Source organism: Hibiscus syriacus, unplaced genomic scaffold (genome assembly GCF_006381635.1).
Source record: "Hibiscus syriacus cultivar Baekdansim isolate YM2019G1 unplaced genomic scaffold, ASM638163v2 tig00112530_pilon, whole genome shotgun sequence".
In the NCBI taxonomy this organism is placed as follows: domain Eukaryota; kingdom Viridiplantae; phylum Streptophyta; class Magnoliopsida; order Malvales; family Malvaceae; genus Hibiscus; species Hibiscus syriacus.
In genome coordinates, this window is record NW_024063358.1 from 1145332 (window position 1) to 1163393 (window position 18062).

The following is an 18062-nucleotide window of genomic DNA, read 5'->3' on the forward strand; positions in this document are numbered from 1 at the left end:
GAACCGGAGTTTTTTTTTCATAAGAAAACGTATGGGGGATGAAACAGCAAAACAACTGGGAACTGTATATTTACACATTTTATGACAAGGTGAAAACAGCCTGTTTTATGTATACATACATCAAATGGTAGGGGATCAAATACCCAATTGCTTCATTCTTCGTAACTTCAAACAGTTTTCGTGTGAAAATTTGGTTCAACAATGCTATTCAGGGACTTCTTTAATGGTCATGTCTACCATGTCGATGGAGCTAAAACAGCCGTCTTCGGCACCACTGGTTGATTGTGTGTCGAGTCCGGATCCTGCCTGTATTTCCTTGAACATCGCCATGACTTGAATCATCGTCGGTCGTCTCAGCGGTCGATCATCCAAGCAGTCGCAGGCTATTTTTAAGTGTTGTAAAAGCTCAAACTCGAGGCTCGGGTCTTCTTTTATGAGCTCAGGATCGAAGACGTCTGCTATTCGGAGTTTGGCATGCTGTTTCACCCACCCTACGAGATTGTTGTCGCCGAAATCAGCAGAATCCGTAGGCCTTTTCCCTGTTAGCAACTCGAGCAAAACTACGCCGTAGCTGTAAACATCGCCTTTCGTGGAACATCGGAAGCTGTTGTAATATTCGGGGGGGACATAGCCAGGGGTACCGGCTAATGTACTGACACTCAAATGCGTATCCATTGCGCTCATAAGCCTTGCCATCCCGAAATCCGAAACCCTTGCCTCCAAGTTCTCGTCGAGCAGGACATTGCTCGATTTCATATCTCTATGGATTATATGAGGGATGCAATTATGGTGAAGAAATGCCAGTCCTCTTGCAGCTCCAATGGCGATCTTTCTCCTTGCCGCCCATTGCAGTTTAATCCCGGTTTTCTTTTGATTATGTAAAACATCTTCTAAGCTTCCATACCGCATGTACTCGTAAACTAGAAGTCGTTCTTCGCCGACTTTACAGTACCCCAAGAGCGGGACAAGGTTCCGGTGCTTGATCTTCCCGATGGTTTCCATTTCTGCTGTGAATTCTCGGTCACCTTGGCCACTGATATGTATTAGTTTCTTGATCGCAACAACACTCCCATCCTTCAACTGTGCCTTGTACACATCACCAAAACCTCCGGAACCGACGAGGCTGTCGTTATGGAAGCCATTAGTGGCTTCCAGCAGATCAGCAAAGGTAAGCCTCCATAGGGGCTTCTCGAATGTAGCCAGGTTTATGCTCAATGCTTCTCGATCAGTAGTTAGCTTCCAATTAGTATTATTCGCAGTCCCGGAATGGGAGAGACCGTCGATATAAACATCGAGTGTGGAATCTTTCTTCCTTCGTTTCTTCGTCTCGACGATAACTATAATCAAACCGAAGATGCAGAACAGAGAGAACAACAATCCCATTGCCACACTCCCTGCTAGAGAAGCTTGCCTGCGGTTGGACTTTTGATGCTCGGAATTTGAACTAGCTGATGGACTTCCGCAGGGTGGAAGAGGTACACCGCAGAGATCCGAATTGTTCAGGAAACTATTAGCTGGAAATGTTTCGAGCTGACCTGCATCAGGAATCATACCGGATAGACGGTTGTTTGACAGATCAATCTCACTAAGCATCGAAATGCCAGTCACCGATTGCGGAATCAACCCCTCGAGCCGGTTGTATGAAAGATCAAGAATGCCAAGACCCTTTAAGTTGCCAATCTCTTGTGGGATTGCTCCAAAGAGATTGTTGTGGCCCAAATTCAAGATAAACAGATATAACATCGAGCCAATCTCCTTTGGAATCGTCCCGGACAGTGAATTGTATGAAAGATCAAGGAAAATCATAGAGCCATTGTTGTTGAATGTAGGCTGCGTGTGGCCGCCATAAACTCTCGTAAAGTTGCAGGGGTTCCTTGTCGAAATTCTATCCAACTGTTCCGATCGAATCCCGGCAAATTCGAGTAAATTTCCAGATCCATGGCACTCTGCGCTTCCATCGTTCTTGATATACATATACCTTTTCCCCGCAATGAAATTGACAGCAATTTTACCTGATTGTTTGAACAGCACATTAGGGACAGTCCCATTCAAGTTATTGGAATTAAGATCCAACCATATCAAGCTTTTACAATCCCCGAGCTCCGGTGGGATTCTTCCATAGAAAGAGTTATTGCTAAGCTTGAGGATTGCAAGGCTTGAAAGCTCACCGAGCCAAGCTGGAACCTCGCCGGTCAACCGGTTGTTCGACAAAGAAATCCAATTCACCCTGGTACAGTTGCTTAAGCCAGAAGGTATCGATCCGGTCAGCTCATTGAAGTCGAGAATCAAAGTCTCGAGTGTTTGGATGTTGCTTAGCTCTTGAGGGATTCCTCCATGGAGCTGATTCAACCAAAGCTTCAAATCCTTAAGCTTCGAGAGACGACCCAAGCTCGAAGGAATCGTACCGGTGAGATAATTGACACTCAAATGAAGCGAAACGAGCTGGGAACAGTTACTTAGACTCGCCGGAATCGACCCGGACAACATATTGTTCTGCAAATACAGATCCTGTAACCTGTTTCCGGGATTCTCACATAAAGAGACAGGAATTGACCCTGAAAAGTTGTTTGAACTGAGATCCAAGACCTCCAGGTTTGAAAGAGTGGATAAAGATTTAGGCAGTGTACCAAAGAAATAATTAAAAGCTAAACCAAGCTCCTTCAATGAACTCATGTTCTGGAATATTTCAATGGGGATTTTACCAGTGAAATTGTTGCCAGACACATCGAATGATTCCAAAGAACTGCAAGAACCAAAGCTACTAGGAATAAAGCCAGAGAGATTATTATAAGAGAGATCGAGCTCAACAAGATTCGAACAAGCTTGAGCGAGATACAAAGGAATCTCCCCTCGAAAATCGTTTTCAGCTAAATAAAGATACTGCAAATTAGTTGGCAAAGCTGGAATCTGACCAGAAAACTGATTGCTCGATAGATTCAAGAAATTAATGTTCACACATGAAGAAATCGCACGAGCTATATCGCCGTAGAACTTGTTGCCGGAGATATCAATATGTTCCAAGGCCGAGCAGTCACCGAATGAAGGAATCGCAGCTGAAAAATTGTTCGATGAAAGATCCAAAAACTGCAGATTCTTGCAGTTCGCGACGTTTACTTCACCATCAATCCTGTTCCCTCTCAAGTCCAAGAGCTCTAACTCGCCGCACCCACTGTGGAGGATCCAAGGAACCACGTTGTCACCGGAAATCTTGTTGAAAGAGAGATCAAGAACTCGCAAACTCAGCTGCAAAGCCCTGGATTCATCACCATAAAACCCGAGGCTATTGCTTGATAAATTGAGAAGCTTCAAGTTCGAGCAAGAACCCAAGCTGGAAACAGATGAAAGGGGACCGGACAAGGCGTTGCCAGATAGATCCAACGCGTTCAACGATGAACTGCACTTGGATCCGGAAGGGAAAAAAATGTTGCCGGAGATGTTGCTTTTGAACAAAGAAAGTGATTCCAAGTTTTCAAGCGCTAAAAGGTTGGCGGCAACAAAGTGAAAATCAGTGCTCAAGGGAATAGAACCGAGTTGAATCGATGAAACTCGCGAGTATCGGCAAGTAACGCCATTGAAGCTACAAGGGTCCGTGTTAGCAACCCAGTTTCGAAGGAGAGATGGATCAGGCAAATTGGCTTTAAACTTGAGCAATAATTGGGAATCGCCAGCAGCTTCAACGTAAATACGAAAGGTACCGATGAAAAAGCAAGTCCAAAAACCAAATAAAGGTCTCATTTTTTGTGGGAAATTTGAGGTTTTTTCATACAAGTAATAGCTCAAGGAAGACGACAGGAAGAATGCGTTCAGGGTTTGAGCAAGACAACAAATGAAGCTTTGAGCTCTGGATTTTTAGAGAGAGAAACCAAATCATGGATTTTTCTTCGGTTTTTGAGTTATCGAAGGGAAGAAATAGACAGCGAGAGTCGAAGCATGGCTAAGAAGCGGAATTTGCTGTTGCTCACATGCCATGTGATACTCACTCTCTGTCTTCTACAAGTTGAATTCTTTAATTAACTTTAACTAATTAATTAATAGACAAAAAGAAGAAGCTCCACTTAATCTACCAATAAAGTTGTTCATTATTAATTAAATTAATGATTAAAAATATTATGTTTGTCTCTCTAGCTGGGTGACTAAGTGCACGAGATTACGGACATGGGACCAGTCCTTGATATCCTTAATCCTTTAACTTCTAACCAAGGCCGCCTTTACTTTTGATATAAAAGAAGTAAATTTTATTTATTAAATATTAAATCTTATAATATTTTTTATTTTTAAAAATTATTTAATTAATTAATCAATTATATATTATAACATATAAAATTTAAATAAAATTATATAATTCTTCTTTAATACAATATCTAAATCAAATATATTTAAAAAAAACTTCAATGATCGTAGTTGACGAAGGAATGATCAGTGGTCAATATTTTTGTGTTACAAAAATGTGATCATGAAAAATAAGAGATTTAAGAGGATCAATCAATTACGGATGAACTATCTTTTTTTTTATCTTGATCGAGAGTATTTACAGTTGTCTTAATGTGTATTTCAATTATAAAATTATCATAATTATTTATAAATCGATAAAATTAGATAGATCTAATGCTTAAATTTTAAATTTTGTTTTCATAAAGTTTATATTTGAAGTTTACAACTTTAAAAAAATCGAAAATCATCTCAAATATACTTTAAATATAAAATGATTATATGTAAAGGTAAATTATACAAATGGTCCATAAATTATAAGATGTTGTTTTGTTGAGTCTTCTAATTATCAAAAGTTATAAAATGGTCTTTTAACTATATGATGTTATTTTATTCAGTCTCCTGAATATTAAAAGTTACAAAATGGTCACTAGACCATTCATTATGTTCCATATTCGTTAAAATACTGATGGCAGTCTAAGCTAAATATTAGTATGTTGTTTCAGATATGATAAAATCTAATCCCAAAATCTCAAACGACTATCATATCTCACACAACATATTAACATCCAGCTCAGAATTCCGTTAATCTTTTAACAAAAAATGACGAATTTAAAATATAACGAATAGTTGAGTAATCATTTTATTACTTTTAATAGTCAATGAACTCAATAAATTAATATCCTACAACCAAAGAACTCTTTTATAACTTATAATAGCCAAAATACTCAATAAATCTACACCATTTAATCGGGATCATTTGTATACTTTTATCGGTGGTTATAAAACACCAACTTGAATATTAAAAGAAATAAAAAAAAGGTGGGGTTTGTCTCTCTAGCTTTTGAAGCATACGTGTGATAAAAGATTGATCCATCGCTCTCAAATCTCAATTAATGAGAGGCTCCCGATGTCTTCTAATTTAATTCACTCCTCCTTTTAATTGCTATTTTTATAAGTAAGGCCTCCCCTTTTTCCCACATCGATAAAAGGGCTTTGTTCGTTTGTTTAACACAGACCATGCACTTCCACTCCTTTTTAGACGTAACGCACACACAACAATTATAATTAGGGTAAAATATAGTAATGGTCCCTGAACTTTTCTAAATATTTCATTTAAGTCTCCCAACTTTTAAAACTTGCAATACAGTCCCCCGATATTTAGTCTGTTTGCAATATGGTCCCCTAACATTTAGTCTATTTGTAATATGGTCCCCAATGTGACTGTTAGGGGACCATATTGTAAACGGACTAAATGTTAGGGGACTGTATTGCAAGTTTTAAAAGTTAGGCGACCTAAATGAAAGCTTTAGAAAAGTTCAGTAACTATTACTATACTTTACCCTTATAATTATAACTTAATGCGATTTTCAATTTTTATGAAGAGATTAAATAGACGAACTCATTTATTTATAAAATTAGTTTTCGAAAAATGAATGTGCGTCACTGTCCGTATCACCAAAATTTAACCGTAGATCCTTTGAATGTGACTCCCAGTTTATCGCCACGTAATTCGGGAATTTTCTTACAACCTTTTCCTCACAATGATTGAATGAGTTTTCGGAGCGTGGAAATGTATAAAAGTATATTGGTCAATAGTATATGTATATATATATTAACAACTAAATTTAATATCCTATTTTGAAACATGATATAAAACGAGAGCGGAGAAAGCGAGAGACAGAAAAGAAACACCACACGTGCGCCAACGAGCACACGCACGCAAAAAGTGGGCCCCACGTTTTGGGTTTGTTAGGTTTCAACTATTTTCCGATGGCCGTTGATCTGGGTGCGTAGGATAAGAGAGATGGGTGCATACGATAAATAAAACAAAGGTGAAAAAAAATAATTATTGCTTTTATTACCCACTCTTCGTATTCAAATGATATCCATTTAGTTATTATATTATTATTTTCAGAGAAAATAATCTCAGTGATCGAAAATATTTTATAATATACGATTTTAATCAAGTTTTTTTGGATTTGTCAAAATGACCAACAAAATCGCAACGCGAACTCTAATTTTTCAACTCAATTTCCAAATTCGCAACTCGATTTTGCGATAGTCCAAGTTCGCGTTGCGATTTTCCAAATTTACGTTAGTCCAAATTCGTTGCGATAGTCCAAGTTCACGTTGCAATAGTCGAAGTTCGCGTTGCGATTTTCCAAATTTACGTTAGTCCAAATTCGTTGCGATAGTCCAAGTTCTCTTCCACGACTACGACCCGAGACGAGAGGGGACGGCGGCGGCGGCGGTGCGCGAGAGTCCTCCTTGTTCTATTCCACTCAACAAGGAAGTGGAAAATCCAAACATTAAATACAAATTCCCAATAGTATTTCCAATACTATGTGAGATTGAACATTGCCAACACTTGGGAATCTTTTACACTATCGCAACACATTCTTTATTGTTTCAAACTAAGATCTTACAAATGGCTTGAGAATCTTTTATACTATCGCAACACATTCTTTATTGTTTCAAACTCCACGTGAATTTAGAATAGTTAAAATGTAAACTTATTTTGGATTTTTCACTATCGCAACACTTTTTCACTATCGTAACAACACGTTTTTCAAATTCTCGCAACACATTTTAACTATCGCAACACATTTTTCAAAATCGCGTTGCGAATCTTACAATCACGTTGCGAATCTGGATATTCGCGTTGCGAATTTGGAAACTGAGTTGAAAAATTAGAGTTCGCGTTACGATTTTGTTGGTCATTTTGGCAAATCCAAAAAAAGTTGGTTAAAATCGTATATTATAAGGCATTTTCGGTCACTGAGGTTATTTTCTCTTATTTTTATTTTTATTTAGAATTGAATATTGATATATATTCATAATCATCGAAGATATATCATTATTAAATTATAGTAACATATTAATGTCAATTTATCAATGAATTATTATTATTGTATATATTTTTATGTTATTATTAATAGTATTTATTATTCTATCACCACCAACAACAACAACAACAAAACCCTATTCACATATGCAATGGGATAAGGGGGAGGTAGGGTAGTAGGCTGCCCCCAATACCAAGTTGAGAACAGCTTCCGTGGAAGACATCCGGCAATTAGAAAAATTAAAAGTAAAGATAGAAATGCCATGCATGTATAAATAAATAAATAGTTGAACAATCTTCATATGCAGTCTACATATGTGCATCTGAAATGTGAAGTAATCCCTGCAAATAAATCCCTGCATAAAAATCTCTGCATATAGACAGAAACGTAAGACCCGACTAATATTTAAAAATAGCAAAACTTGAAGTAAATGATACATAAAATTCAACGATAGCAAGCAACGAGAAGGAATAAAGTCAAATGTGTTAAAACCTAAACTAAAGCAACACTACTCCGCTAGCGTAGTTCTAAGCCTTCATAAATTCCAATGACAGAAACGTATAAAAAGAAGAAGTCATGGAAATTACTACAAATGCATAAAAAGAAGACAGAGATGATATACCCTATGGATGTGATATGTACTACTCAGTTACCCTGATCTTAAGTCTCTATACTTTTCTATCAGAGGTCATGTCCTCAGTATGGGTTAAATCCTTTAAATCAAATCTCAAGCAGTCTTACCCCTTTCGCCTTGGTCGTCATCTCCTTCTGGCACCGTCGATTGTAATCGACTCCACCCTCCTGACCTCATCCGATGGTTGTCGCCTAAGGACATGCTCAAACCACCGTAGTCTTCCCTCCCTCAATTTTTCGGGTATAGGCACCACCCCTAAGGACATCCTAATAGCAGAGTTTGGTGTCATGTCCCACAGAGTCCTACCACATGGCCATCGAAGCATTCTCATTTATGCGGCCTCCATCCTCCTTACGTGATCATTCTTGATTGCCCAACATTCTGATCCATACAATAACGCTGGTCTTATTGCCATTCTATAAAATTTCCCTTAAGTTTTAGAGTCACCTTCTTGTCACACAAAACTCCGGTAGCAGCCCTCCACTTTAGCCATCATGCCTTTATACGGTATGTAACGTCATCATCCACACCCCCATCTTTATGTATCATAGACCCTAGGTACTTGAAACAATCCTTTGAGGGGAGAACGTGTCCTTCTATGCATACTTCTACATCTTCATCGTTTTGGTTCCCACTAAAGTTTGAACATAAATACTCAGTCTTTTCAATATTGATCACTAGACCTTTTTCTTCCAAAGCAGTCTTCCAGATAGCCAGTCTACTATTCAGCCCAGTCCTTGTTTCAGCAACTAGGACAATGTCGTCAGCGAAAAGTATACACCATGGGACACCGTCTAGTGTCGCACAGTAGATGTCGTCCATAATCAAGGCGAAGATGTAAGGGCTAAGAGCCGACCCCTGGTGGAGTCCGATTTCCACCGGGAATGGCGCGGTGTCGCCAACTGTAGTCCTAACGTATGAAGTAATTCTACAGTACATATCACGAATCGCCCGGATATAAGCAGTTGGGATCCGTCTCGTTTCAAAGGTCTTCCAGATCGTATCACGGGGAATGCTATCATACGCCTTCTCAAGGTCAATGATCTCTATTTTTTCCCTATATTTCTCCATAAGCCGTCGAAGAAGATGAATTACCTCCGTAGAAGACCTACTTGGCATAAAGCCAAATTGGTTTTCCGAAACCCTAATAACCTGTCTCAACCAAGCTTCTATCACCCTTTCCCATATCTTCATGGTATGGCTGAGTAGTTTAATACCTCTGTAGTTGCCACAACGTTAGGGATCTCCTTTATTCTTATAGATTAATATCACCGATAATATTATATGCTTGTATGTAATATTTGTTCGAGTGGTTTCTTCAAATTTTTAACTCTCTCCTTATATAATACTTTTTATTTTTAACGTGACCAGTTTGTGCACTTCAATGGTATAAAAAATTTGACTCATGTGACTTTCTTACTCTTATTTTTATAGATTCTTCCTAAATTTTATAGATATTTACTTTTATTTAATAATATCAATAGCGATTAATAATTAAAAAATAAATAGTTATAAAAAATTACAAATATTAACATGCTCCTCTATTATATGTATATATTGAAATTAATAAATTAGATCATGAATGGAGAATAATCAAATTAGGTTAGGTGGAATAAAACATAAGTAATGAATTTTTATTTAATTATAACCATATATAGAAATTAATTAATATGATGATGAACTTTAATTTTTTTTATTTATTCTATAAGATAGGTTGATGAATGAATCTAAATCAAGTTTGGATATAAAATCCATTAAAAGATGATACTTAAACTGAATGAATTAGATTCATTCAGCCAAACTTGATTTAGATTCATTCATCAACCTATCTAAATCAAGTATCATCTTTTCATGAATGAATTTTTATTTTATAGATATAACGTGTCTCTTGAATTTTCCCTTGATTTGGCTGGCTAGGAGTAATACTTAAACTATTTATATATATATATATATATATATATATGAACCAATAAAAGTGTGACCAAAAATGAAAAGATGATACTTCGAGTACCAATTCTGATGAAAAAAATAAGTTTACGAATGAATTAATTTACTGACAAAGCCAAAAACTTTTTTTAAAATCACAATCAAATCCTATCGATGACACTTTTTGAGGGGGGTCACGCACTCTCAACGGGGAAATACGAAGGAAACGAAAAGAAAGAAAAACACAGCCACAAGAGAGAGAGAGAGAGAGAGAGAGAGATGAAAGGAGAGTTCCCCTTACCCCTAATCGTTTTGCTATCAATTGACAGCGATAGAGATTGAAAGAAATTAATGTTACAGTCAACATATTAAAGGTTATTTAAATTTAAGGGTAAATTATACCGTTCTTCACTCACCTTCACTCTCTCTCTTATTTTTCTCATCAAACTTTTAATGTTTCTATTTTGATCATTAAATTTTACAAATTGAATCATTTTGCTCACTCTCCGTTTTTTTTCTGTAACGGCTTGTTTTTATTATTATTATTTAATAAAAAATAATTAAAAATAAAAATAGAAGGTGATTGGATGCCACTGTCGACCGCCGTAGATGGTGGTCGTTTGGTCTCAAAATGGGATGCATCTCTTCTCATCGACGTTGTGAGTTCAAATCCTACATCCATTCTGTCGGAAGTTGCTCCGAAGTCCATGAATTTGAGATTGAAATTGAGGAATCTGAAACGTTTCAGTCCAAATTCACGAGTTTTGTGACATTTTTTGATGAAAAAACCACCGGATCCTGACTCAGAGGATCGAGACAAACCGAACCATCCCATTTCAAGATTGAACGGCAACCATCTAGGGCGGTCGACGCAGAGAAAATGGAGAAGAGAAGGAAAAAGGGTAAATTACACTATGAGTCGTTAAAACATTACTCTATCTCATATATTACTCACCAAAATGACATCGTTTTAGAGTATATTTGAGTTTTTCAAAAAGACATTGTTTTGATTCCTGTGGCACGACATAACGCTGTTAAAAAATTAACCGCAAAACAAGCAAAATGATTCAATCTGTAAAACTCAGTGAGCAAATTAGAAAAATTGAAAGTTCAATGAAGAGAAAGTAAAGTAGAGTGAGGAACCGTAAAATTTACCCTAAATTTAATTAGATTTATATCGATACTTTTGTTAAAAAATTGAATATTTAGATTTGATTTTTTTCGCAATATAATAATTGACAAAGAAATTTTAGTATTTAAAATTTCATTTAACAACCGAGAAAGAAAATTTGGTTATTTTATTCGATTATTTGTTAAAAGAATTTTTTAATTGTTTATAACATATATTATGTGCGATCTCAACTATTTAAATTTTGCTCCTATAAATAGAATAATATTCCTTTTAATTATTAAGATTGCATGTGAATTCATAGAGCAAATATCTTTTTCGATATAACCATTGGTTTCAAATATATTGATTGACTAATTTAAATCAGATACTGTAGAGATTCATTATGAGAACAAATATCTCAAATCATTATTCACAATATCAAAATTCAAACTCTTAATTTTATTTAAAAGATATAGTATCTCGTTCTATTAGGTCAACTAATTCTTGGTATAAAACAAAAGTCTTTAATTATATAAGATAACCAGTTAAACTATGAATCTTAGAATTTACCACCATAATTCATACCAATTAAATATGTCATTTGCACTAATGAAATATTTTGATTATATTTGATTTTATCTTTAATTTATCATCTTATATTTATTCCAAATGTATAAAAAAATTAATGTTTAAAATAATATATATATATATATATATATATATTAAACAGCTAATATATAATTTCTTGCAGCTGTTCCCAGCCATGAATGTTAGGTTGCCGCTTGACTTTAGGGACCTAAATGCAACAGTGTTTGAACTAACTTGCCGGCATGACGCCATTATTAGATTATTTTATTTTATATATTATATTTTATATTGAATTTTTAAAAGATAAATTATATATATATATATATATAAACAATCATATTATATGATAAAAATCTGTTTAATAATTAAATGAGTATCCAGATTAAATCAGACTGGCCTAGAATACAAAAGCCTTGTTTAAGATAAAAACTTAATGAAAATGGGTTCCGTCAACAGGTCTAATCTCAGCCCTCCAATTATTTTGGGATTTCCCTTTGTGAACAGAATAGTTGGAGAAATAATAACTGATAAGCCTAGTTCTAATTTGACCTAGTTAAGGAAATAAATTGAAAGGCAATATATTACTTTGAGCAAAATATTATTAGAGGAAAATGATGCTGGGTTTACAGGGAATTTGCTTCCTCTATCAGCAGCGTCATTTTCACGTGGGTAATAAATTAAAGAAACGAGGAAATGATTAACCCAGAAAAATAGTAATAGTTTCAACCCTCTCGTGTAAATGGCTCAGTTTTCTCCTCTAAATCTTTACCTTTAGTTTCGTTGAACTTGTAATCGAATCGTTAAACCTTCTCGTCCGTCTCGGTGGGCTCGAATAAATTGTCCGGTTTTAGTGATTTGTTGCTTGGAGCTGAATAAGCCCAACGCTCTTTTCCTCCGGGCTTGGAGGAGGCATTGCCATACCAGATCATTCCTGCTACTGCAATGCCCATGCCCAGAATTACATGTAGATTAAGACCTTCTCTCCCGAAGAAAAGAAACCCTAAAATCAGGACAAGAATAGTCTTCATATGGCCAAGCACTTGGAACGATACGGCTGTAAACCGGCTGATGCAGATGAATTGGCTGAGGTTCGTCCCAACCGCAATGGTGCACGATAGGATTATGAAAAACTGCAAGCAGGAATCATCACATTATCGTTTACAGAAATCCTGGTTATCAGCAATCAAGATCTATTAAATTCATTACTGAACTTGTAAAGTAGAGTTTATGACAACCATGGTCCAATTTAAAACCAAGCATGTATCAAAGTGGTAAGCTAATAAAATAAATAAATTCTGCTTGTCGGAGGATTTCGAATATTGTGGAAGAACAGGTCTCACACATTCATTTCCATCAACACAGTGAAGGCAGGAAACTACATATGATTATCATTGATTTCTATTTTAAAGGATACAATTATATCCAAATCTGTCGACTCGGATAAAAACCTTACCATTGATACCATAGTGTAGTTATAGGCATAAACCTTTTTCTCTGTTAACCAATAGTCAACAAAAGGACCAGCTAACAGCAGGCTTGCAGCTTGTACCGGAGCAGTATGTCCCAATAAGTCAAAAGATCCTAAAGAATGCTTGCGTTGAAGAAAATGTACATACTGCAAAATTAATACATAAATAAATAATAACATAAAAGAAGAAAGACCCAAAATCCATGTACAAGACTTGGGCATGGCTGGTGACTCATTTACGGAATGTATCAAATCATGACAAACGCATCATGAAACTTGCTCGGTTCATAAAAATATTGATCATTTAGATTCATTACTATCCAAAACTGTCCAATTTATTGCACTGTAAGCAGGTACTCGTGCAGATTGACTTACATACTGTTGCAGGGCTGTGCTCCAGACTGCTATTACAGCAGCTAAAAAACCCTTGACATTCACACTCACATCCGTAACAGTACAGACAGCAACTCCAAGGAAAACAAGTACAATGCTAAGCTTCGTATCTCTCGAGTAGCGGACCTTGTCAAAAACAACTTCCAGAAAGCAAGATACTGGAATCATGCTCAACTTTGCTATCTGAGAACAAATTTTAAGAACAATATGACATAACTTCCAAAAGATCAAGCATAGAAGAGTTATTAATCCAAGTCACTAAAACTGACCTGATAGAAGCCCACAGAATTCCACATCAAACTCACATTCATTCCAACAATAGAGAAGTTCGCAAATAAAACGAACTTGAGAAGATCAGGTAAAGGTATATAAGAGTCCTGAATATAACCCATCCATCTAAGAACGGTTAACAGGGTTGTAGTGGCGAAGTGCAAACCGGTTAATGTTGTAGCTGCATCACAGTAATAAATGGGACAGAACATCATGTAATCTTTTAAAGTTCTCACTGTAATCATGAATTGAACTTGTCAAAAATTGATGGATTTCTCTTTCCTTTTCCTTTTCTATTCAATGAACGCAACCTCAACAAACGGGAAAATCAAATAATTTATGTTACTTCATAAACTATCACTCTTGCAACTAGGGCTGTAAATGAGACGAGACAGATCGCGAGCTACTCGAGATCGACTCGATCAAGGCTTGATAAATACTCGGATCGAATAGACTCGACTCGAGCTCGACTCGAGTTCTTAATGAGCCGAAATGAGCTACTCGATATTCGACTCGAAAAGCTCGTGAGCAGCTCGAAAATATAATATATTAAGATTTTATTTTAAAAAAAAATAAATTATTAATAATATTAATATTTATGTATTGATTTTTTTTTAAAATACAGTAAGATTTCATGTATTTAAGGTTTATGTTCGAGTTCGAGTTTGAGGCTTCAATCGAGTTAAGTTTAAGAATTTTTTTTTTTATTTCGAGCCTTTTCGAGAAGCTCACGAGCTTCGGTTCATGATTTCGAGTTCGAGTCGAGCTTAAAAATTTTAAGCTCGCGAGTTTTCGAGTCGAGTCGAGCTCCATTTCAGAGTTTTCGAGCCGAGTCGAGCTCTCGTTACACCCCTACTTGCAACTCTGATTCTCCATTTTAAGTTGACCATACAGTGTTGGACCCATAGAGCAACAAGTAATATGGAAACACAATGAGAATAAAGTAATAGATCCATTAAATATGTAACGCAGACACAAAGTTTAGCAAAGTTTGCAGGTAAAATGATCATTTGAAACATACCAAAACTGAAGCCATACGTGGCCATCAAGGCTTTGTTGACCATGATTATTCCCACAGAAGTGACAATATTGAAAAACCATGAGGCCACATCTAGAGCTGTCTTCCTATCAACCTTGCTTACTGATGACATTTTAAACTTGGTCCCCAAGTTGTCAAGCAGAGTCCCCGTTTCTCAGATTTTCACGCAGCAAAAGTTTTGTTCAGATGTCAAAAACCTGCATACCTGTACCAACAAATGATTTGGAAAAGCAATATGTTTTCAACAAGTTTATAATTATTGACAATGGAGAGTTAAAGACACCAACAACCATCCTCTAGCAGTAAGGACAATCGAGAAAGCTTCTTTTTTCATAAGTAACAATGAACTAGCATCCAAAGTTTTCATTTCAGAAATCAGAAAAATAAAAAACAAAAAGCAGGACAATTACAACAAAAACATTTTTCAATACAACCATAGGAAGGTGACAATTTTAAAGGAAAAAGAAAACAATATTTGGAATCCAGTAATTCAAATTTATACTACGAGAATGACTTAAAGAAGCTGGATCTGGGTTTAGGCTGATTCAACTCAATTATTATTAGGACCAAATTTAAGATTTCAAAAATTACTCTCCAAGGATAATAATTCTTAATCCAATCCAATTAAAAAAAATGAACCACAAATGAAATTTTTTGATATGGAGCTATGGAGAACCACATCCAAAAGCTAGTTAGGGTGAGAGATCCTTGGTCCATCTAAAGCAGACAAAAAAGCTCCAAGTCTCACACCTTGCATTTCAGCACATATCCAAATTCTCCAGTTAAATACTTCCAAATTCAAGAATTTTAAGTAGGTCAGAAAATTTTGATACCAAAATCAAAATTTAAGTTCCCCAAACGCAACCAAAGCAATATATACAATATATGGTAAACGGCAGAGCAGCCAAAATTTGGAACTCAAGCAATTTTGATAACAATAACAATATAAAAGAAATGATTAAACAAAGAAACATAACAATTAACAAATTATTTTTCTCTTTTAAAAAAAAAAACCTTTTTCTATTATCTAAAACCGTCTTTTAAAAATCTGTTAACTACCTATCCATTAAAACCTATACAACTAACAAGGAGCGAATTAGGACATCTTCGTTGCGTTTCCTTCATTTAACAAATATTTATTTAATTTGGGCCAGGATTTGCTCATGTTCATTTTAATATAAAAATAGGAAAGGAATTGAAACCTTTCCAGCTACATGTATTTAAATTGCTTGCTAAAAGCTAAGATCTCTAAACTTATAATAAAATTAACACTAAAACGTCAGAAAATGGCTGTATTACTAGCATTCTTTCAGTTTCAAAGAATCCAAATGTAACGCATTTAGCTATATATATATATATAGACTGATCATTTTGTTAAAAAATGGAGAAATACGTTACAATTTATAAGTAGATCCATCGCTCTATAAAGTTTTATTAAAGCAGATTTCATTTCTAAAACAAAAAAAAGGGGAAAAAATCAAGCAGTTTCAATCAAAATATATCAAACAAATAAAAAGTACAGCAAATCAAAGCATAAGTGAAATAAACAAAAAGTCGTTGAACGATCAGAACAACAAAGCAAATTTGCGATATACAAAAAATCGAATCGAAACATTGTTAGAAAAGGAAAAAAAAGGAAGGAGAAGAAGAAATTCCGACGAAATGAACGGAGGCAAAAGGAGACTGTAAACGAACCTGAGAAAATCAGAAGAAAGAAGGAAAGAAGAGAGTCCAATGAAGCCCCCCTCCAGATTTGCACCATAAATAGGCAAAGCTCTCCGCTGTTATATTATTTATACTTTGACTTCAAATGAGTTTTGATTCTTCTCTCGCCATTAAAGAAGAGAAGAAAAGTAAGAGGTTTGTCTTGATTATCTTAATACAAAGTTAAATAATGAAGAAATAAGCCTACGATTATGCAGTTGACATACCCAAGTTTTTAACTCCCTTTTTCAGATTTATATTTATTAAAAGAATTTAAAAATAAAAAATTCGTTTATAAATACATAAATAAAATTCATTGATAGATTATTAATTTACAACTTAAAAGATGATACTATTTTGTAATAAAGCGGATAAATTAAATTATAATATTAATTTATGGTATGATTAATTATCGGAAATTCAAGGGAAAATATGGACTTGGAAGTTAAAAGGCGGACCATAAATGTCCTTTTTTCACTCCATTATTTAATTAAACTATTATGTCATTTTATTTTTCGTTTTTTATTATTGTCAATGTTACTTTTAAAAATTAAAAAAACATTTAAAAAAATCAACTGATCTTTATTCTCATATGTAATAGGGTAAGGGGATGTAAGATAGTAGGCTGGCCCTCAACGCCAGGTTGAGAGCAACTTCCGTGGGAGACTTTCAAATTATAAATTGCCCACCGTGAGACTCGATCCCACGACCACAAGATTAAGAGTCTTGTGCTCTACCAACTGAACTGGACAAACAACTACATTTTTTTCAAAAAGTATTCGATATTATTGAAGAAAACTTTCATTAAATTGAATTTAAGTCATAAACATATTCCATAAAACTGTTTTACCCACCTTCCTCCACTTGAGCCAAGTTGTCATAATTGACAAGTTGTGGGCTAAATAATCAATGTAAAAGTTAAAAGGAATTTTCTTACAAGCCCGTAAACTAAATTTTAAAAACATCACAAGTGAAATAAGAAAATAAATGTACCTTTATAGCATGTAAAAAATTAAAAAGTGAATTAGTTAGATTTTGTTAATCAATTATTATTTATTAAAATTTATAAATGAATTGATCAATTCAATTGCTTTAATAGGAAAATTCTACAGTGTTAGACGAGCACCGTTGAGCACCATTAACGATGAGCATCACTGAACACCATTAATTTATTTTATAAAATTTGCAATTCTAAATTTATTAAATGTTATGTGTGAATATTAACTTTTTTTTAACTCTTGAGATTGCTATTTATTAAAGTAATCTTTTTGAACATTTTAGTTTTTTTTTAACAATAGTCATAATCAGATTGATCATTAATTTTAGAAATTGTGAGTTTCTTTTGTTCTTGTTAACGTTACCTTTATATTTTGTTCTTGAATCCTTTTTTGTCACTATAGCAATTTCTTTGCTTTGAAATAACTTTGACTGAGTAAGCTTCTATTTTAACCCATTGTTATAATAAGTGCTTTACAAGAAGGTTTGTTTGCTTTAACTGTGTTTTAATGTAGAGTTTTAATGGATATATATTGTAGAGTTTTAATGGATATATATGTATGTATTGTACATGCTCTTGAAGCAAGGTGCCATATCAAAACAATAGCTACATGATTTTGAGTATGGTATGGTGTTCAAGGTCCTTGAAGCATGAA

The 18062-nt window shown here is 34.9% G+C and overlaps 2 protein-coding genes across 3 annotated transcripts; both read right to left on the bottom strand.

The window, feature by feature from the left end:
• Nucleotides 1-46: 46 nt before the first annotated feature.
• On the bottom strand, nt 47-3823 carry LOC120181660 (protein BRASSINOSTEROID INSENSITIVE 1-like). The gene has a single exon (XM_039186747.1). The coding sequence runs from the start codon at nt 3733-3735 to the stop codon at nt 205-207; it is 3531 nt and encodes a 1176-aa protein (XP_039042678.1). The 5' UTR covers nt 3736-3823; the 3' UTR covers nt 47-204.
• Nucleotides 3824-12106: 8283 nt separating this feature from the next.
• LOC120181608 (UDP-rhamnose/UDP-galactose transporter 4-like) lies at nt 12107-16527 on the bottom strand. Of its 2 annotated transcripts, none has more exons than XM_039186698.1 (6): nt 16402-16527; nt 14689-14911; nt 13667-13848; nt 13380-13580; nt 12990-13151; nt 12107-12666 (listed from the first exon to the last, which is right to left on the bottom strand). In XM_039186698.1, the coding sequence occupies exons 2-6, from the start codon at nt 14816-14818 to the stop codon at nt 12337-12339; spliced, it is 1005 nt and encodes a 334-aa protein (XP_039042629.1). In that variant the 5' UTR covers nt 14819-14911; nt 16402-16527; the 3' UTR covers nt 12107-12336. The 2 variants fall into 2 exon arrangements, with proteins under 2 accessions (XP_039042629.1, XP_039042630.1); XM_039186699.1 differs by lacking the exon at nt 16402-16527 and adding an exon at nt 16105-16130.
• Between the last annotated feature and the right edge of the window lie 1535 nt (nt 16528-18062).